This window comes from Typopeltis vanoorti, chromosome 10 (assembly GCF_054136105.1).
Source record: "Typopeltis vanoorti isolate ZY-2024b chromosome 10, IOZ_Tvanoo_1.0, whole genome shotgun sequence".
In the NCBI taxonomy this organism is placed as follows: domain Eukaryota; kingdom Metazoa; phylum Arthropoda; class Arachnida; order Uropygi; family Thelyphonidae; genus Typopeltis; species Typopeltis vanoorti.
The window spans coordinates 124,202,487-124,225,293 of record NC_143558.1 but is presented as its reverse complement, the minus strand read 5'-3'; the positions used below and the strand labels follow the sequence as shown (position 1 = coordinate 124,225,293).

Below are 22,807 nucleotides of genomic sequence, written 5' to 3'. Positions count from 1 at the left end.
ATGAATGGAATACAGATTAGATTTAAATATCATCCATATTTAAGACATCTTGAAAATATACTTGTCTCCACTCAGAAGGAGAGAAGTATAGAGGGAAAGAAAGGAATTTTAATTTTTCGTTATTAGATTTATTAGATTAAATTAGATTTATTATTTCGTTATTAGAGCTAATGCACAAACTGAATATGAATTCAGCAATAGGGACTGATGGAATATCAGCATGTGTGCTAAAAGAGTTTTCAGCTGAACTGGCCATTCCTTTGACCAGGATGTTTAATATGAGTCTCAGAACAGGGAAGATTCTGCAGAAATGGAAGGAACGTATGGTAATTCCATTGCACAAGGGTGGTGCAAAGACCAATGTATCCAACTATCAACCAATTAGTATCTCAGGAGTGGTGGTGAATATTTTGTAAAAATTGGTTAGGGCCCACATTCAGAAATGGGTTGACAGTGAATCTCTACTTTGCAAAGAACAAGAGTTTACTAAGGGAAGGTCATGTTTTAGCAATTCACCATCGCATTCTATAATGATGTTGTCATTGAACTAGACAAGGGGAATGGATACACCCTGATACTTTTGGTGTATCATGGTGTATCCATTAATAAGGCTTTTGACAATACAGCATGGCAGACTGCTTCATAAATTGGAGAAAATGGGTTTGGGTTATACAATATTAGCATGGATAAGAGATGGCTGACTGACAGATATCATGTGGCAAAGATTGCAAATACAACTCAAAAGATAACTGCAATGCTGAAACAAACGTTCATATGTAAAGATAAGGATGTTATTTTGCCTCTTTACAAGGCCTTGATAAGATCTCACTTGTATTATTGCACACAGGTCTGGTCTCTTGGTTTCCATTGTGATGCTGATATATTGGAAAGAGTACAAAGGAGATGTTAAAAATGATATCAGGATTGTGGAATACTGATTATGAAGACAGATTGAGAATTTGTAGACTGCAGACACTAGCAAACAAGAGAAAGAGGAGTGATATGATTGAGACTTACAAACTTCTGAAAGGGTCATACAGGATTTCAATTGATGGAATTTTTCAATTTATGGAAAGTGGGGAAAGGACGAGAGGGCATCCTTGGAAGCTGAGAATGAAGGCCGCCAAGAAGTGTGTGAGGGCTAGATTTTTCTCTCAGAGGGTGGTGCATGATTGGAATGAATTGCCATTGGATGTTGTGAGTGCAAGCAGTGTGAATGAATTCAAGAATAAGTATGATAGCTGGAATGTGTGTAGTATGTGGCATCCCTTGATGGGTCTGATTCCCTGGAGGTCTCTCTTAATAATAATTATGATAATGCAGGTTCTGAGTTGATTAGCAAAATCAAGTAATTAATATTCACATCTAATTAATACCTAAATCCTATAATTAGTGTTATTATGTAAGGATAACTACTGTTAAAAAGACATTTAGAGAAGAATTTAAACTCAATAATAAAAACCATGCAAGAAATTGGAGAGAAAAAATACATTATTAGTTCATATTATACTTGACAAGAAATTATATTCTTTTTTTAATCCTTAACCCAAGCATAAGCAAAAGAGTATGCACATGAACTATCTTCGCAACCAGTCTATGTATACACCATTTGGCTGTCGAGCTCACATCAGTTGTCTCAGTATTGCTTAATGTTTTTGATTTATGGGAAAGGTCATAATGTTTTTGGTGGTGAATATTTTGTAAAAATTGACAAGAAATCATATTCTTTTTTTAATCCTTAACTCAAGCATAAGCAAAAGAGTACGCACATGAACTATCTTCGCAACCAGTCTATGTATACACCATTTGGCTGTCGAGCTCACATCAGTTGTCTCAGTATTGCTTAATGTTTTTGATTTATGGGAAAGGTCATAATGTTTTTGCAATATGAGCACATCATAAAAAGAGAGTATTTAAGGTAAAACTTAAATAATCTGGATGGCATATCAAATCTGATAAATAAATGAACACATATACAGTTCTTCTTCTAGAAGGTATCATGTAGAATGAACAGGGTGTTATTGTGTGGCTATAATATAATATATTAATTTTATAATGAGAAAAAAAAATTAAAATAATAAATTATGATATAAATTTATTAATAAAGATAGCTACAATAATTGTTCAAAATGTGTCCCACAATCATTCATGTTTGGCAACAAAAATATTGGTTACCATATGCAGCCTGATTCATTTCATAAGAGTTCCCCGAAATGTGCAATTTTGTTATTATCATACAATAAACTCAAGTATCCCCTAAATCCATTCAATTTTTGCAAATTCATCATCATCATCATCTTTTCAGGGATTTAGGCCAAGTGGCTTATTACAGTCTCTTTCCATCTTTTCTTTGGTCATTCTTGACTTCTATATCCTACAACTGGATATTGGAGTATTTTTTGGGGTAGTCTTGAAATGTCCATTCTTTCAATATGCTCAATCCACTTTCAGTATTCATATACTTTGTCCAATACTGAGTCTATTTTTAGTTCTTTACATATTTCTGTGCTTTCTTTTGTTCCAAAGAGCATAGCCTGCTGTCATTCATAGGAATTTTATTTCTCCAGTTCCCATAGTCCAGTTTTGATAGTCCACAATCCACTTCTGTGCAGTAGAGAAGGTCTTGCTAAAACTTTATGAACTCTTATTCTTGTATGCTTTTGAATTTGGTTAGGTCTGAAAATATTGATCATTGCTGTTATCTTCAGGAAATTTGAAATTTTGATGACAATGTCAGCTTCTTTTGTATATGATACAGCACATTCAAGGTATATGAAGCAGTTAATTTGTTCTAAAATTTTATTTTCAATCATGCTTTTACTTCTAAGTGGAAATAATCCTTTAAAAGCCATTTTCGTTTTCTCTGGCTAGTTGCATTCCGATTTTTTTTCGCACTTACGTTTGATATATGCTTGATTTTTGGAGTGCTTCACTTCTTGCGGTGATTATTTGGTCACCTGCAAACAAATGGGTATTAATTATAGTTTCATGCTCCAGTTTAAATGCTGGTTTTATATTTTCCTTCCATTTCTTTACCAACTCATTTATCACCATCAAATTCCTGCGATGTATCCTCACTTTTGGGGGTGTACAAGATATGATAGTACTACATGAAAAATTTACATCATTACTAACTTCCTATCTACAATTTTCCTCCAAGTCAGTCTGTTACCTGTCAAGACTCCAAAATTATCAGATCATATATTTCTATCTTCTAAGGCTTTTTACTGTATCAATCCACCTATATCTTGGTCATCCTCTGGATCTTTTCCTGCCAACTTCGCAGAGAGTACTTGTTTATCTAATCGTTGCTTGCCCATTCTGTTTAAGTGACTATACCACCTGAGATTAGCTCTGCTAAATAAATCCAAAATTAATGCATTCCTAGATGCTGACAATGTCAAGTTCTTTCCTATCCCCATTTTTAATATGATATTGCCATTGATGCCATCTGTTCATGCCACTAGTCTTTCTCAGGACTTTCATATCTGTGGTCTCTAGTCTTTGGTCAAGTGTTTTACTTCTAAACCAGCTGTCAGATCCCTAAATTAAAATTGGTTTGAACACTGTCTTGAATACAGCTGATTTAGTATTTTGACTAATTTCTCTCTTATTCCATATAAATTTATTCAGTTGACTTCCCACCATACCAGCTTTGCTGATTCTGTTGTCTATTTCTATATTGAATTTACCATCTTCACTAAAAATCGTGCCTAAGTAGCTGAAATGTTTCACTTCTTCTATAGGTTCTCCATTCACAACGCAGTTGGTATTTTCAATATTTCTGCCTTTTCTCATTGTCTTGTTATTGCTGACCTTAATACCATATCTATTACAATAGTTATTCAATTTAGTCAGAGAATCTTGCAGACTAGTAGAAGATTTATTTAGAAGCATAACATCATCTGCATAAAGCTGAGATTAATACCTCCAATTTTGATATCAGGTTTAATACTACTTTTCTTCATAATGTGATCCATATAGACGGGATAATGTACATCCTTGTCTGATACCAGATTTAACATTAAACCATCTTCCTGTACTTCAATTCTAACTGCTGACTTACAACTCATATAAAGACTAAGTATTGCTTGATATAATGCCCCATTGACACCATATAACTGTAGCATACTGAATAGCTTCTCTCTTGGCACCTTGTCATATGCCTTTTCCAGATCTACAAAACTTAAATACAGATCTTTGTTATATCCCATGATTTCTCAAATATTTGTCATAAAGTGAAGATCTGATCCTGACAGCGACTATTTGGCCTGAATCCAGCTTGTTCTTCACCAAGTTTTTCTACCACAATCCTTCTCAACTATTTCTCTACACTCAGTAGAGAAATATTTCTGTAATTCTCACATTCAGTTTTATTTCCCTTTTTATATATGGATATTTACTATGAGTGCTCTACTCCAATCATCTGGAATCCATCCCTGTGACCAGGCCTTCTGAACTATGCAGTGCAGCCACTGTAAGATGTATACCTCCATACTTGAGCATTTCTAGTTGATTAGCATCTACTCCTGCTGCCTTTCCATATTTCAAGCCTTTGATTACTTTTCCTACTTCAAGTGTGGATATGTATTCCTGACTGTATGCCTGTTGAGTGTTTTTTTTACCACTGTGCTATCACTGCTTGTTTCATTCAGCAATTTTGTTGAACTAATTACTCCATACTTGAAGAACATCTTTTTCTCCAGTTTTCATGTCAACTTTATAAATTAAAGGTGATATTAAATTAAATAATAGCGGTAGCAATGGACTTCCTTGATGGACCCCCCCCCCGGCCCTCCCCCAATTTGTTGATTTCCATTCTGTAACTTTTTCATTGATTCTTATAGCTATTTAGTTATTCTGATACATATTAGTTATTGCAGCAAGTAGCTGATTTGAAATGTTTATATTCTTGAGTATGGTCCACAGTTTATCCCTTACGACTCTTGGCAAAGGCTTTCTGGTAGTCTACAAATGCTATGTGCATTTCTATGTTGTATTCATAATGTTTTTCCATTAAGATTTTTAATGTAAAATCTGGGTCAATGCACAATCATCCTTTTTGAAAGCTATTTTGTTCTTCGCAAAGTTCTACATATGATTTAAGTTTTGAAATTAATATTCATGCATAACTTATACCAGCATTTAAAAGATTTATTCCTCTGTAATTTTCACAGTGCACTTATCACCTTTTTTATACATTGGGATAATTGCCTTATTCCAACTTTCTGGAATTTTTCCTTGCTGCCATCCAGTATTATCAGATCTTATACTTCAGCCTTTGAAAATACTTATAATTGCAGTGATCCACCATAAAAAAACATCAAGTCACATTTGCAATGTCATCCCAATATTTTCTATCTTTATAGAAGATATAAAATGCTAATTTGAATGTCAAATTTATTATTACAGCTGTTATTCAACTTAGTTAAAAAATTGTGAAGACATTTATTCAATTTTTTTAAGAATATAATTAAATCCAATAAGATAAGTACCAGATTGACATAATAGGAGTGACTGAAACAAAAAAAGACCAAAACTGGTGAGATCTTTCTGAGCAATAAATACAAAATGTTATATTCAGACAATGACAATCAAGGAAAAGAAGGAGTAGCCATAGTATTCAACACTAAATACAAGGCTAATCTTCTTGAATGTCAGTCAGTCTCAAGTAGAGTAATGTGGGCAAATATGAGAATGGGGAACTGGACAATGAGACTTATTTGTGCCTATGGTCCCACAGAAGGTTCTACTAAGGTAGAAGTGGAGGAATTTTTTGAAGCTTTAGAAAAAGCAACTGACACAATGAAAAATTGGTCCATGTTGGGGATCTAAATAGCAGAGTAGGAAATGATTGTGAGATATACAAAAATATTTTGGGAAAATTTGGAGAAAAGAGCAAAGCTAATAATAATGGCAAATATCTGTTGGATTTCTGCTCAGGACATGGACTTGTTATTACTAACACCATTTTCCAACATAAAAATGTGCACAAATTCACATGGAGAGAAGCAGCTAGGAATAAGAAAAGTCTCATTGACTATGTTATTGTTGATAGTGATGTTTTCTCCCTGGTGCAGGACACCAGAGTGTACAGAGGATTTCAAATTGGAAGTGATCACTATCTAGTCTTGAGCAAGATAAAATTTAATTTCATATTGAAAAGAATAACATGTAAGAAAGTTTTAAAGCGAATAAAAGTTGAGCAGCTCTCAGATGTGAACTGTAGACTAAAATACACAAAGATTATTGAAGAAAAAATGAAAGAGTTTGAGAACAGGAATCAAACCTTGGAGAATCAGTGGCAAACTCTGAAGAAAACATTGATTGATTCTGCCAGAGAGGCATGTGGTGAAGTTGTCTGTAAGGATAAAAAAATCAGAACTCCCTGGTGGACACAGGAAGTTAAAGAGGCAGTGAAGGAAAAGAAAAAAGCATATCAAAAGTTCCTGTCAAATAATTCAGCTTGTGCTCTTAGAGAATATATAGAGACAAATGCAAGAATGCTAAACACTGTGTAAAACTAGCTAAACAAAAGTCATGGGAGAACTTTGGCAAGAATATAGAAAATAAATATCAAGGTGGCGGCAAAATATTCTGGAGGTTGTTGAAGAAGCTTAGGAATGGAGGAAAGAGTGCTGTAAAAGGAGTTAGAGATGATAAAGGTGACATGAAAATGGGAGAAAAAGATATCCTTGAAGTATGGAGTAATTACTTTGAAAAACTTCTAAATGAAACAAGCAGTGATGACAGCACAGTGATAAAAAACACTGACCAGGCATGCAGGCAGGAATACATATCCATACTTGAAGTAGAAAAAGCCATCAAAGGCTTGAAATGTGGAAAGGCAGCTGGAGTAGATGATATTCAACCAGAAATGCTGAAGTATGGTGAGATAAATCTTACAGTGGCTGCACTGCATAGTTCAGAAGGCCTGGACAGAGGGACGAATTCCCAATGATTGGAGTAGAGCTCTCATAGTACCCATATATAAAAAGGGAAATAAAACAGCATGTGAGAATTACAGAGGTATTTCCCTACTGAGTGTTCCAGGCAAGATCTATGCAAGTATACTTGAGAAACGGTTGAGAAGAATTGTGGAAGAAAAGCTTGCTGAAGAACAAGCTGGATTCAGGCAAAATAGAGGCTGTCAGGATCAGATCTTCACTTTACGATAAATAGTCAAGAAAGCATGGGAATATAACAAAGATCTGTATTTAAGTTTTGTCGATTTGGAAAAGGCATATGACAAGGTGCCAAGAGAGAAGCTATTCAATACGCTGCAGTTATATGGTGTCAATGGGGCATTATATCAAGCAATACTTAGTCTTTATTTGAGTTGTAAGTCAGCAGTTAGAATTGAAGGAAGTACAGGAAGATGGTTTAATGTTAAATCTGGTTTGAGACAAGGATGTACATCATCCCCTCTGTTATTCATTATCTATATGGATCACATTATGAAGGAAAGTGGTATTAAACATGATATCAAAATTGGTGATGTTAATGTCAGCTCCTTGCTTTATGCGGATGATGTTATACTTCTAAATAAATCCGCTACAAGTCTGCAAGATTCTCTGACTAAATTGAATAGTTGTTGTAATAGATATGGTGTGAAGGTCAGCAATAAAAAGACAAAGACAATGAAAATAGGCAGAATCATTGAAAATATCAACTGTGTTGTGAATGGAGAACCTGTGGAACAAGTAAAACAATTTCAGCTATTTAGGCACGATGTTTACTGAAGATGGTAAATTAAATATAGAAATAGACAACAGAATCAGCAAAGCTGGTATGGTGGGAAGTCAATTGAATAAATTCATATGGAATAAGAGAGAAATTAGTCGGAACACTAAATTAGTTGTATACAAGACAGTGTTCAAACCAGTTTTAACTTATGGATCTGAGAGCTGGGTCAGAAGTAAAACACTTAACCAAAGACTAGAGACCGCAGATATGAGAATCCTGAGAAAGATTATAGGCGTGAACAGATGGCATCAATGGCAATATCATATTAAAAACAAGGATATTAGGAAAGAACTTGACGTTGTCAGCATCCAGGAATGCGTTAGCAGAGCTAATCTCAGGTGGTATGGTCACTTAAACAGAATGGGCGAGGAAAGATTAGCAAAACAAGTGTTCTCTGCCAGGTTGGCAGGAAAACGACCCAGAGGAAGACCAAGATATAGGTGGATTGATACGGTACAAAGTGTCTTAGACGATAGAAATATAACATCTGATAATGTTGGAGTCTTGACAAGTAACAGACTGATTTGGAGGAAAATTGTAGATAGGAATTAATAATGATGTAATTTTTTTCATGTAGTACTATCATATCCTGTACACCCCATGAAGGTACATAGCAGGAATTTGATGATGATGATTTAATTTATATTCTTAAAATTACCAGCAAAAAGTAAAAAAGCTGAGATTAACCTCTCCAATTTTGACATCAGGTTAAATTCCTCTATCCACAATAATTGTGATCAAAATAGATGATGAATAACAGTGATGATGCATACTATCCTCTTTTAATTCCTTCCAACTTCTGACTAAAAACTTGGCTGAAAACTGACTTACACCTGAACTAAGGAGTGTATATCAATACTTGAAATTAGAAAAAGCCATCAAAATCCTGAAATGTGAAAGTCATCTAAAGTTTATGACATTCAACCAGCATTTCTGGTTGATATTCAACCAGAAATGCTCAAATATGGAGGTATAAAATTTTTACATTGCTTGTACTGCACAATTCAGAAGGCAAGCAAATTTTGGATGATTGAAAGAGAGCACATTGTACCATCATTTTATATTGTGGTTTAAGCCAATAAGAATACAATTTGGTTGGCTAAATCCCAAATTGCCAGCCCAACCTCATTTGTTCACTATTCAGGTAGATACCTAACAGGGTGTGCCATAAAAAGGTGAGGATAGGACATTAGGTCAGAAGCCCCAGTCGGTTCTCTGCATTTCTTTAAGGGCTATGTGGAGGTCCTTTCAGTTATACAGCTTTGATCCTTAAGTTGGCAGAGAACACCACTTGTTTTGCTAATGTTTCTCTGGGAGAGGAAACATTAGCAAAACAAGTGTACTCTGCCAGGTTGGCAGGGAAAAGATCCAGAGGAAGACCAAGATATAAGTGGACTATATATAGGAGAACCAAGATATGCTGGAGTCTTGACAGGTAACAGATTGATTTGGAGGAAAATTGTAGATAGCAAGTTAGTAACGATGTAAATTTTTCATCTAGTACTATCATATCCTGTACACCCCTTGAGGATACATGTCAGGAATTTGATGATGATGGAAGAGAGCACAATACCATCTCTAAAAAAGGGAAATAAGATAATGTACAAACACTGCAGTACAGAGGAATTGCACTGCTGACTGTTCTAAATCAGATTTAAAAAAGCATACTAGAGAAGAGGTAAAGAAAATTTATAGATGAAAAACTTGGGTAAGAACAAGCCCTTCAGTTCTTTTTATCTTAAGATCAGACCTACTTTAAGACAAACAGTTCAGAAATCATTAATATATAACATAGATCTCTATTTAAGTTTCTCAGATCTGAAAAAAAGTGTATGACCAGGTAAAAAGTGTTTAAAATGCTACAGTAATATGGTGTAAATGAGACATTATGCAAAATAATACATAATGAGTTTTTTTTTCATATATGTATATATATATATATATATATATATATATATATATATATGAAATTCCACTCATTTCAAGGTTATATGGTCTCCCAAAGATACACAAAGAAAATTGCCCAATGAGACCTATTGTGGATAGTATTGACTCAACTACCTACCGGTTATCTAAATATCTGGCATCATCCTTAAAAGGTTTTGCAGGAAAATCACCTTCATATATCAAAACTCAACTGACTTTGTCTCTAAAATCAAGAATTTAAAACTCAAGTCTTCACATATATATATATATATATATATATATATATATATATATATGGAGAGATATCAGAATTGGTTAGAAGAGATATCCGAATAGATTAATAAACCACGAGGTTTGCTAACCTAGCTGTACACTAGCTGTGGATGGGCAATAAAGAACTTATTCACATTTGATTTGAAAAGCTGTGGATTGTATTCCTTGGGAAACACACATGGTAGAAGTCTGTTTCAGAGGCCAGTGGAAGGGAGAGTAAACAAAAAACCAGAGAAATTTGTTCTGTGGGTTTGAAGTTGAACTATGAGGGGTTGTTGGTTAGCTGCAACATGCATCTGAACGGATTTGCAAGAGGATGGGAAAATTATTGACAGCAGCATGTTAGTAAAAAGATAAACTGTCAATAACTCATTACAATAATCAATAATATGGAAATCAAATAATGTTTCTATAATATGAACTCTCATAAAAGTACTTGACAGGAAACAAAACTCATTCCTGGTTATACAATTTTAGTATAAACTTAATATAATTTTAACTTCCAAGTCATATCAAAATATGCCTATGTATATCCCAGTTATTTAAGATTGACAAGATCTGTTATACAGCTTTTTTTTAGCATTTGGTCAATGAAATTAAATTCTTACCTTCTTTTAGTTGAGTAAGGACTGGTTGCATATTTTTCAAAATGAGTTTTCTATAAAATACACATATATATATATATATATATATATGATATCAGGTAATCTTGCAATACTTTCATATTAGCAATTAACCACCCAACCGGCCATGATGTCAAGGTTAAAAATGTAATACCATTGATATTACACTGAAATATATGATAGATATAAAGTGTATGCAGAGTGATGAATTTTATCCATATGGCTGGTTGGGTGACAAAAGTAAAGAAAAGCTTAATATATACAACAGAAATGCAGAAATTTTATTACCAATAATATAAAGTATATATTTAAAAATGAAATAAAAATAAATAAAACAATATCTGGAAAAAATACATAAACTGAATAACAATGGACCAAGAACTGATCCTTGGTACACCACTGGTTACCTACCTTGCAGACAAATATCCCTCCATATACCACTTTTTGGTATCTGTCAGTCAGTCAATATTCTTATCCACACTAATATTTTACAAGGAGAGTCCTAGAAAGTTCATACCTATAAAAGAAATGATATTAAAGCAACTGAGACAACCACAAGAACATAAGCTACCTACATAGCTCTGCTTCTAGTACGTTCTTTCTTGTGGTTATTTCAGTTGCTTTAATATAATTTTTGTTCTAGGTGTTTATCAGAACTTTCTAGACACCCCCCCCCATTGTATAATCCATTTAAAAATTCTCTGAGTGATGCAACAATCTTCATGCTGTATTCCATCAAAAGCCTTAATAAAGACCTAAAGTAATGCAATGTATCCATTCTTCTTTGTCTAACTCCACTGTAACATTAGAATGACAGCAGGTTGCTCAAATAGAACATGCTAGAATGTGAACAAGTTTCTTAAACATGATATATATATATATACGAAGGTGGTCTGAAATGTTCTCGCCCTAACAATGAAAAAAAGAATTTATAATTTCAAAATAATCTCCCTTACGACTAATACATTTATTCCAGCGATGTTCCAGCGCCATTATCCCATCCCCATAGTGGTTCTCAGTAAGATCTGCAAAATACCCCTCTACAGCTGCAATTACCTCTTGAATCAAAGAAAAACACTGACCAGTGAGGAAGAGTTTTAGCTTTTGGAAGAAATAGAAGTCAGAGGGAGCCAAATCTGGGGAATAGAGTGGATGTTCCAACAATTCATAGTGCAGATCCCTTAATTTTCTCATTAGCATCCCAAAACACCAATGCCATGACCTTTCCTGCCCATGGAACTGACTTTATCTTCTTTGGCACTGAACAACAGGCTTCTGTCCAGCATTTTGACTGCTGTTTGGATTCTGGTGTATAATGGTGAATCCATCTCACCCATAGTAATAAATCAACGCACAAAATCAGTTTTATTCTTGTTAAAATGCTCCAACCACTGCTCAGAGATTTTCATGCGAGTGCGTTTTTGATCTGCTGTGAGCAAATGTGGCACTCATCCTGCGCAAAGCTTTTTCTTTTGCAATTCATCATGCAAAATATATCCTACATGTTCTTTTGAAATGCCTATAGTCTCAGCAATTTCACACAGTTTGACTTGCTGTCATCTAATACCTTGGACGACTCCCGAGTGCCCATAAACTTTTATGAACTTCGAATGAATTTCTGGTGTTAAACCTTCTTTTACAAAGAATTTTAGAACCGCACGATACTCGATTTTATCCATTTCAAGGGATACAGACAACATTTTTACTTCAGACTGCTGTATAAAACAAACTGCTTGATAGAATGACTCTTGCAATTTCACATGGATGCTTATGTCAGATGTACCAACTCAAAAAAAAAAAAAAAAAAAAAAAAAAAAAAAAAAAAAAAAAAAAATCTTGCCGATAGCATTGCCATCTATGGTCGAGGTCGAGAATGTTTCAGATCACCCTCGTGTCTGTGTGTGTGTGTATGTGTGTGTGTGTGTATATATATATATATATATATATATGTTAAAGATACCAAGCTATTTTAAACCTGGTTTTAATCCATTTCCCAAGTAAGCAAACAAACAAGTCAGTCAAGTTTGCACCTGCAAGTATTGCAAATCTAGCTGACCCCACACATAGTGCAAGTCAAGGCAACTCATGGTAAAGGTGAATAAGCTCTGATCACTATTCTTAATATTTACCCTTAATGCAAAGCACATCTCCTCCAGGAGATGTATGATGCTATGTATTAAAGGCAAGGGGCCACTACCCAGACCGGTTTCGACCTTAATTGAGGTCTCATCAGTGGGAGCCAGGCTAGAAATACCAAAACCAAAGTAATAGAGTTTATAAATATTTTACTAGAACAAGTTACCATAAGGTATTTTAACCTTATTAAATAAAAATCTCAGGATGAGAGATAGATGTAGCTAACCAGGTTTAAAATAGCTTGATATCTTTAACATTTATTATACCCAAGGTAAAATACTTTCTACATCTATCTCTCATCCTGAGATTTTTATTTAATAAAGTTAAAACACCTTATGGTAACTTGTTCTGGTAAAATACTTAAGCTCTGTATTACTAAAATCTTGGTATTTCTAGCCTGGCTCCCACTGATGAGACCTATATAATAAATAAATAAATAAACTAATAAAAAAAATTAAATAAATATATATATATATATATATATATATATATATATATTAGACAATTTTTAATGGCCAACTGAAATTAAAATAGCCAATCTAGTTAAGGTAATAATGAATTATTATTATGTTGGAAAAAGAAGGCAAAAAAATAATTTTATCACAAACAGTTGTGCAAGTAAAAATGCAAATTAAATAAAAATGAAAGGAGCTATGTTCAAGCTAAATGACCAGGAAAATATCTTCATATAGCATGAGAGACAATCTTCAGAAACCAAGTGATCTGATGACCTGCTTTAGTCACTTTGCTATGTGCCCCCTAACTTTAACTCCCTAACCACTAACACTCACAAAGTCTTGGGCTTCATCAATTTCTTTGAGTAGAGTTCCACCAATGTGGTATACAGCTGGTAATCTTTCCACCCCAAAATGCATAACCTTACACTTTGCCACATTAAACTGACATCCATTTCCTTTGCTCAGTCTATCCAAATCATCCTGCAACATTTCGACATCATCTATATTAACTATTCCTCTACCCAACTTTGCATCATTGGCAAATAACTGAACAGTTCCTCTCAGATTCTTTTGTTTATGAACAAATTGAACAGCAGCAGTCCAAGAACACGACCCAGAGGCACGACACTAGTCACAGTCCCTCTTCTGGACTCTACTCCTTAATAAACTACTCTATGATATCTTTCCATCAATCACCCTCTTATCCATCTCACCAACCCTATATCCATCCCCATTTGCTGCAATTTACCAATTAGAAATTCCATGTGGTATCCTGTCAACGGTCTTTGCAAAGTTCAGCAGTGTCACTGTAAAGCATTACCTTTATCCAACTCAGCTGTCACTGTAATTATAAAATGTGAGCAAATTACTGAGGCATGAGCTTCACAAAAACCATGCCGCCCCAATACAGTATCTCATTTCCATCTATTCATTCCTGTATTTTGCTCTTGACCAACTTCTCCAATACTTTGACAACTCCTGATATGCTGATTGGTCAGTAATTTGCTAAATCAATCTTGGAGCCTCTTTATGTAATGGAACTATTTTCTCCCCCTCTTTCCACACCCCCTTGGGACTAACCTAGACCTGAAACTTAGATTAAACAATATGGTCAAGAGCACTGACAATTCACTCACCACCTCACATAAAACTCAAGATGGTATACCATCCAATCCCACAGCTGTATTCACATTAAAGTTCTGTAATACGCTATTCACCTCTTTCGTCTACCTCAGTTCTTGTATAAGCCTTTGGCTCTGTCATTCCTGCAATATCACCACCTGGATGATATACTCTTGCAAAGTGTTCACTTAGTAATTCTGCTAGTTTGGTGATTCAGTTACTTCCCTACCATCAGCACTTCTTAAAATTATTCTGGCATATACATTCTTTCTTTTACTTGCAGCATATCGAGAGAACTGTTTGGGATGCTATTTAGCCTGCACTGCTAACTTCCTTTCATAATCTGCTTTTGCCTTTCTTACCATACTCGTCACCCTTCTGGCCTGTGCCTTGTACTGTTCACGTGCCTGCAGGTCACCTCTCTCCTTAAATTCCCTCCACAATTTTTTTTCTTTTGCAACTCCAGCTTGATGATATTCATCCACTTAACTCCCACTTGATTTACTCTCCTGACTCTAGGCATGCAAGTCTGCCATTACCTCCCTCAAACACTCCTTTACCGCTTCCCATGTTCTATGTTCCCATAGTTGAAATCACTCATAATAATTACCTGTCCTCCGCTCATTGAGTCTATTTGCCGATGCATACTGTCTCCATCTTTTCCATCCCCTGGTCTATAGCAGCATCCAGCTGTATATTTTGTTCTGCTGGCCTCCATCTCACACCAGATAGCCTCAAATGTGTTATTTTCACTGGTCTGCAGTTGAATTTCTACTCTCCTTGGTTGCAGTTCATCGGCTATCATAAATAACACTCCTTCCCCCATTCTTTTCTCTATATCCTTCCTGAACATACTATACCCTTCACATTCTATCCCACTAACTACGAGGGTGGTGTGAAAAGTTCTCAGCCTCGACCATAGATGGCAACACTATCGGCAAGTTTTTTTTTTCCCCTAAATTGGTAGATTTGTCATAAGCATCCATGCGAAATTGCAAATTATTCTATCAAGTAGTTTGTTTTATACAGCTGTCTGAAGCAAAAGTGTTGTCTGTATCCCTTGAAATGGATAACATTGAGTATCATGAAGTTATAAAATTCTTTGTAAAAGAATGTTTAACACCATAAGAAATTCATTCGAAGTTCATAAAAGTTTATCTCCTTCATTTTTGACAATTAAGAAATGGGCTGTCAAGTTTAAATGTGGCCGTACCAGCCTTGAAGATTATCCATGTGAAGGATGTCCAAAAAGTGTAACAACATCAGTGTAACAATACTGGATGATCGGCGAATCAAAGTGCGTGAAATTGCTGAGACTATAGGCGTTTCAAAAGAACGTGTAGGATACATTTTGCATGAACAATTACAAACGAAAAGCTTTGCACAAGATGGGTGCTGTGCTTGCTCACAGCAGATCAAAAACACATGAAAATCTCTGAACAGTGTTTGGAGCGTTTTAACAAGAATAAAAACTGATTTTGTGCGTCGATTTATTACTATGGATGAGACTTGGACTTGCTATTACACACCAGAATCCAAACAGCAGTCAGAACAGTGGACAGAAGCCAGAGTGCCAAAGAAGACAAAGACTTGTCTTCTTTGGCACTCTGGTGTTTTGGGATGCTAAAGCCATTTTGTTTATTAATTATCTTGAAAAGGATAAAACAATAACTGAGGAATATTATTCCGATCTTTTAACCAGACTAGATGAAAAATTTGCGAGAAAAGACCTGGTTTGGAGAAGAAAAAAAATCATCTTTCATCAGGACAACGCACCTGCCCACAAAGGTGTTTTGGCCATGGGAAAATTAAGGAATCTGCACTGTGAATTGTTTGAACATCCACCATATTCCCCAGATTTGGTTCCCTTTGACTTCTATCTCTTCCAAAAGCTAAAACTCTTCCTCGCTGGTCAGCGTTTTTCTTCTAATCAAGAGGTGATTGCAGCTATAGAGGGGTGTTTTTTAGATCTTACTGAGAACCACTACAGGGATGTGATAATGGCACTGGATCATTGCCGAAATAATTGTATTAGTCTTGAGGGAGATTATGTTGAAAAATAAAAATAATTTTGAAATTATAAATTCATTTTTTCATTCTTAGGCCAAGAACTTTTCAGACCACCCTCCTATATTATCTTCTGTTAGCCATGTCTCACTAATGCCAATAACCTTTGGCCAGGATGAGCCAACTAATGCCAAAAATTCCTCCTGCTTGTTCTGAATGCTCCTAGCATTAGCGTACATAAAGTGCAAAAGCTCCTTAGGCCCACCGCTATCCTGGTGGGCCTAAAGAGCAAGTATTATTCAACTTCCTCACTGATGTCTGCCTAAACCTCCAGTTTCCCTGATTCTGCACATCCACTTTCACTTCATTCAACATTTTCCATTCTCCGAACACCAAATCCATTCAGATGGATTTCGGACTACTGATAGTACTAATATTTCACTGTTTTCTGAACAGCACAAACAGTACTTAACTAGATACTTATAATGAAAGCAACTAGTGTCCTAATAAGGTGCCCTATATGGGAAGACAACCATAAGTTTAATTTGGAGAAGTTAGCTATATATGGTCCCAGAATTATCTGCCAGAACTTTGGCAAATTAATGCACAGCCATACTTGAAGATGGGTGATTCACAGCTGATGCCGATTCTAAAAATAGTCTTAGAGATCTATAGTGACTTATGCAGCACAGTATTATCTTCTACTATTTAGTCCTGTGTGAAGGAATAACCAGAGCATAGTCCGCTAGCCTCAACTTGTCATACAGATGTAATTTTTGCATTCTTCAAAGCAGGTGTTAACAGATTGATATGTTTTGTTTTTATTTCTCATTTGTATAATACTATTTGGTTTTTGGTCTCTACTCTCTCCTTTACTTAGTTATGTATGTTGGTCTCTATCTGTTATCTTTAACCCTCATATATCCCTAAATCATCTGTCTAACTTAAGTATGCGATTTTTCTGCTTACCTAACAATTTCTAAATTTTGGGCCCCCAGAAATACCTGTTCACTGATCTCTATAAGTAATCCACATTCACTCAGACAAATTTATTTCCTGCACCAGCCTGGGCTTTAAGGAAAGAGTCAAACTCAGCCTAAGGATGGTTATAGAGTATCAGATGCTACTAATATAAATCGCTTGAAAAAAATCAGAAGCCGTAGGTTTTTTAGTTTGTATGCAGTCATGCCCCTTTTCCTTTCTTATTTAGGATATCCTTGCACACATATATAATCACAGGTTCATATTTTTATGAAGGGTCAAGGTCAGTCAACATGGTCAGAAAAACAAGCATGAATGGTAACATACAAATTTAATGAATTCATAATTAATTACAATACAAAGATAAAAACTGACATTAATGCTAAATTAAAACTCTTACGTTTCTCTCACTTTCTCATTCTTAGATACCCGTGGATTTCTTAATCTCTACAATACTATTCCTTTAGCTTATCAAATATTTAGTTTACAGCTTGATGGGAGCCAGCTAGGTATTTGGCACATTATTAATCTCCCTCAAGTAAAGGAATCTCCAGTAAATTAATAGTTCTCAGAATTCAGTCTAATGGTATAGAGTCATTCACACATAAAATAATTCTTCAAGTTTATCCTTATCAAATTCAGGTTGCACTTTCTTCTGTTTCTGTTAGTCAAGTTCTCTAAAAGATTAGAATATGTAAAAGTACTTATCTACACTATCTCGGGTTCTTTCAGGATTCTCTCCGTTCTTCCTTTTTACGAAGTTCTGGCTGCCTTGCTTCTGTTGCCACGTGGGAATCATGTGCTCTCCCTGTATCGAGTCCTCTGTTTCTTTACTAAAGATTTATGTTGATGCTATTTCATACCGACAGCCTGCGTTCAAGATTTGCTGTGTTCTGTTGCGGAGCCATACTGGGATTCTTGGAGGTCAGCTCTTAAAGATAAGAACTGAATCACGATGACCACTCAAAGCACGGGTGAGAATACAGGAACAAATAAAACAGGGGTTTCAATTCTGTGTTGCAGGTTTTATACGCTTCTCAAGACCACCACCTTTCTGAGTTTGATCTCTCCTTTTGCTCTTCTGATTCATCCCCGACTTGGTGACCTCACCGATCCTCATACAGGGCTTTCCAATTTTGGGAATGAATGCGTCTTGATGTTTTCTTAGAGGTAGCACCCACAGGCGCTTACACTGCTCTTATAACATTAGGGTGACCTTTGCCCAATCTTACCGAATTATGGGCATTCTTTCACATGTAGAAAAACACTGATAATTACGCTTACATTTGCACTTTTTGTTGACTTACAGTTACATTTAATATATAGATACATTAACTTCAATGTAAACAGTTATTATAATATGCAAGCTGTTATTTCTTTTAAGACATAATTAAATTGTGCCAAAATGATAAGTATGCTTATTTAATGTATATGTTACCGCTAAAGTGCGAAAACCGTTAACGTGCACATTACCTAGCTAATCTGCAGATTAACTGATTTGCTCCGTTAACGTGCGGAATCAAGAGTTTTCTGCATTTTACCTAGGTAATGTGCACATTAACGGCTTCCGTATCATTAAAGTTCAAAAGTTTGTTTCTCTCATTTCCTTTCCCTACTCCTTCCCCCCTCTCCCTCCACTTTTAGTTTGGTTTTTTAATAAGTGAACATAATTTTATCATATGTTTTTTTTCTTAATTGTAATAATATTTTAAATCATTTGATTCCTTGTATTATATTAATTGATTGATGATTGATTCTGTCAACTAATTTGTTGATTGTTTGATTGTATTAACTTGATTCTTTAGATATCGAAAAATAAATAAATAACATTACGTTAATTGAAGCGTACAGAAACGTTGCTGTTGTTCCAGCAAAGATCATATTTTCACTTTAACGAGTGCCTAGTAGGTAATGTGCAGATTACCTAGGTAATTTGAGAAATGAAACAATTTTCCACACATTAACGGATCACCATAGTTAATCTGCACAATACCTAGATAATCTGCAGAATAACTGATTTCTGCACTTTAGCGGTAACATATATTTTCTGTTAGACTCTGGAAAGGTGACCTCATTTTGTCCCCGAGAAAATTTTTCTCCCTCCTTAGTGCTATTTTATTATCAGCGTTTGGATCTTCAATTGAGGCTTGATGAGCATGATTGGTTATGATTCTCAACTCGTTCATTCAGATTAGAGCATTCATTTTTGATTAAACTAATTTCTTTCGTTTCCCCCTTTTGACTTATCTCTATTTCAGTTTTCTCTTTCCCTTCTCTGATGTCTGATTCTGGCTGGGTATCAGCCACATGCCTCTCCTTTCTTTCCTTTGGTTTCTGATTTCCTACAGCGTTCTTTTCATTTCATCTGAATTGAATGCTCTCTCTGGGGTAGTCACACGCGAACCCATGCTGCCTTAGGAAATCTTCTCCTAATATCAATCCCTCACGAGACAAAGAGTTCCCGGGAAGGATCAGGAAGTTGTGAAAAACATGTAGACCGAACCCCAGTATTTCTAATCTCAGTCTTATGTATCTTATGGTATAAGTTGTGGAAGCAGATATGCCCAATAGCTTGACTGGGTTCTTTATCCTCATAGCTCTCTTACTCACACCAGCCCCCAGTTTCCTAAGATAATTTTCAGAAATCAGGGAAACCTGAGAACCTGTATCGAGGAGTGCTCTGAGATTCCTCCTGCCAACCCTCACTTCTGTTGTTGTTCCTTTGAATCGGTCCTCATCTTGTCTTGCCTCACTATCAACTGGTATGGCACAAATATGGGTCGTGGCATTGGGCTGGTATCTGTGTCTCGAGGAGTGCGATGTTATAAAGCAATCTCGGGCCAAATGCCCTAGTCTGTTACAATTATAACACCGAGGAATCTCTCGACGATAGCCTCCTCTACCCTCTCCGTCTGAAGACAAAGATGAGTCCGAACCACATTTAGCTGACATTTCATTAAGTTTTTCCATTACCTTCTCCATTCTATCTAATAACGGTTTTTGTAACCTCTGAACTTCCTTATGTATTAGGTCAGTGATTTTGTTCTCTTGTGACTCCAGAGGTTTCTGTTCGTTGGAGTGATCTATCGTCAACATGCAGACTACTTGATCGAGCCGTTGCATAAAAGGCTGCTGTAATCTCTCTACCTCCTTTTCAATTAGGAAGCAGATTTTGCCTGGTTTGCAGGTATCATTAGCGACGATGCAAACTGCTTGGATTTTATTTCTTTCTGTACTCCCTTGCATCTTCTGACAATTCTCCTTCTTAGCTAGATTCTGGCATTTACTCTCTTCTCCACTGCTCCTTATAGCATTCACTTGGTTTGCAGTTGCAGATGGATATATATCCCCAAGTATATGCTCCTCCTCAATCACGGCGTCATAACACTCCTTTAGATCTGCTATTCCCTTTGCATATGCTGCCTACCTCAGCTCCTGTCTCAGACCAACTAGAAAATGCTGAAAAACAGCCAACTCTAAATGGCATTTTTCATCCTCAGGTACACTCAATGAGTTCGCAAAACTGAGCAACCTGTTATAGTAGTCTGGGACACCTTTCTTTTCCTTCTGAACGATCTTCTGGAGTTTACAGAAATTCGGTCCTATGCTCTTGGGCTTGGCAAATTGAGAGATAAGGATGGATGTGAATCTCTGGTAATCCATTGTCTCCTTCAGGAGGGACAAGGAGTAGAAAAAAACTCTTTGCTCTTCCAGTTAACTTACTGCAAAGCAGTATAAGTAACTGGAAGTCACTCCATCACCCAATCCTTCTGAGTTCTTCGATGAAGTCAAAGAAAGCCCTCACGTCTTCGGTCTCCTCACAGGAAAACTGAGGGAAAATTTGCTGGGGGTTGATACTCCTGAAAAACTCCAGATCACTAAGCTCTATGCTGGTTGGTAACGACATACTTATCCTTTTTTTGAAAAACTTACAAAGTTTTTCAAATTTTCAAACTTTCCCTTCCAAAATTAAAATTCTTTCTTTTCTTCTCTTGTGACTGAAGGCGCTACACTGCGTTTGATTAATTTATTCCCTTTTTATTGGATCAAACATATCCTGCCGACTGCGCCATTTGTTATGTTTTGTTTTTATTTCTCATTTGTATAATACTATTTGGTTTTTGGTCTATACTCTCTCCTTTAGTTAATTATGTATGTTGGTCTCTAGCTGTTATGTTTAACCCTCATATATCTCTAAATCGTCTAACTTAAGTATGCAGTTTTTCTACTCATCTGACAATTTCTAAATTTTGGGCCCCCAGAAATACCTGTTCTCTATAAGTCATCCACATTCACTCAGACAAATTTATTTCCTGCACCAGCCTGGGCTTTAAGGAAAGAGTCAAACTCAGCCTAAGGATGGTTATAGAGTATCAGATGCTACTAATATAAATCACTTGAAATCAGAAGCCGTAGGTTTTCTAGTTTGTATGCAGTCGTGCCCCTTTTCCTTTCTTATTTAGGATATCCTCACGCACATATATAATCACAGGTTCGTATTTTTATGAAGGGTCAAGGTCAGTCAACATGGTCAGAAAAACAAGCATGAATGGTAACATACAAATTTAATGAATTCATAATTAATTACAATACAAAGATAAAAACTGACATTAGTGCTAAATTAAAACTCTTACGTTTCTCTCACTCTTAGATACACATGGATTTCTTAATCTCTACAATACTATTCCTTTAACTTATCAAATATTTAGTTTACAGCTTGATGGGAGCCAGCTAGGTATTTGGCACATTATTAATCTCCCTCAAGTAAAAGAATCTCCAGTAAATTAATAGTTCTCAGAATTCAGTCTAATGGTATAGAGTCATTCACACATAAAATAATTCTTCAATTTTATCCTTATCAAATTGGTTACACTTTCTTCCGTTTCTGTTAGTCAAGTTCTCCAAAGGGCTAGAATATGTAAAAGTACTTATCTACACTATCTCAGGTTCTTTCAGGATTATCTCCATTCTTCCTTTTTACGAAGTTCTGGCTGCCTTGCTTCTGTTGCCACATGGGAATCACGTGCTCTCCCTGTATCGGGTCCTCTGTTTCCTTACTAAAGATTTACGTCGATGCTATTTCATACCGACAGCCTGCGTTCAAGATTTGCTGTGTTCTGTTGCGGTGCCATACTGGGATTCTTGGAGATCAGCTCTTAAAGATAAGAACTGAATCACGATGGCCACTCGAAGCACACGGTGAGAATACAGGAACAAATAAAACGGGGGGGGTTTCAATTCTGTGTTGCAGGTTTTATACGCTTCCCAAGAGCACCACCTTTCCGAGTTTGATCTCTCCTTTCGCCCTTCCGATTCATCCCCGACTAAATGACCTCACCGATCCTCATACGGGGCTTTCCAATTCCGGGAATTAATGCGTCTTGATGTTTTCTTAGAGGTAGCACCCACAGGCACTTATGCTGCTCTTGTAGCATTAGGGCGACCTTTGCCCCATCATACCAAATTATTGGCATTCTTTCACATGTAGAAAAATCGCTGATAATTACTCTTACATTTGCTCTTTTTGTTGACTTA

General features: G+C 35.8%; 1 protein-coding gene across 7 annotated transcripts in view; it reads right to left on the bottom strand.

The window, feature by feature from the left end:
- Positions 1-22,807, bottom strand: part of LOC150102764 (E3 ubiquitin-protein ligase Mdm2-like) — a 249,783-nt gene that overhangs the window by 98,468 nt on the left and 128,508 nt on the right. For all 7 annotated transcript variants that reach the window (XM_090399576.1, XM_090399579.1, XM_090399581.1 and 4 more), the window contains one exon: positions 10,554-10,603. In XM_090399576.1, coding sequence (XP_090255702.1) covers positions 10,554-10,603 — 50 coding nt within the window. The remainder of the gene's footprint in view (positions 1-10,553; positions 10,604-22,807) is intronic.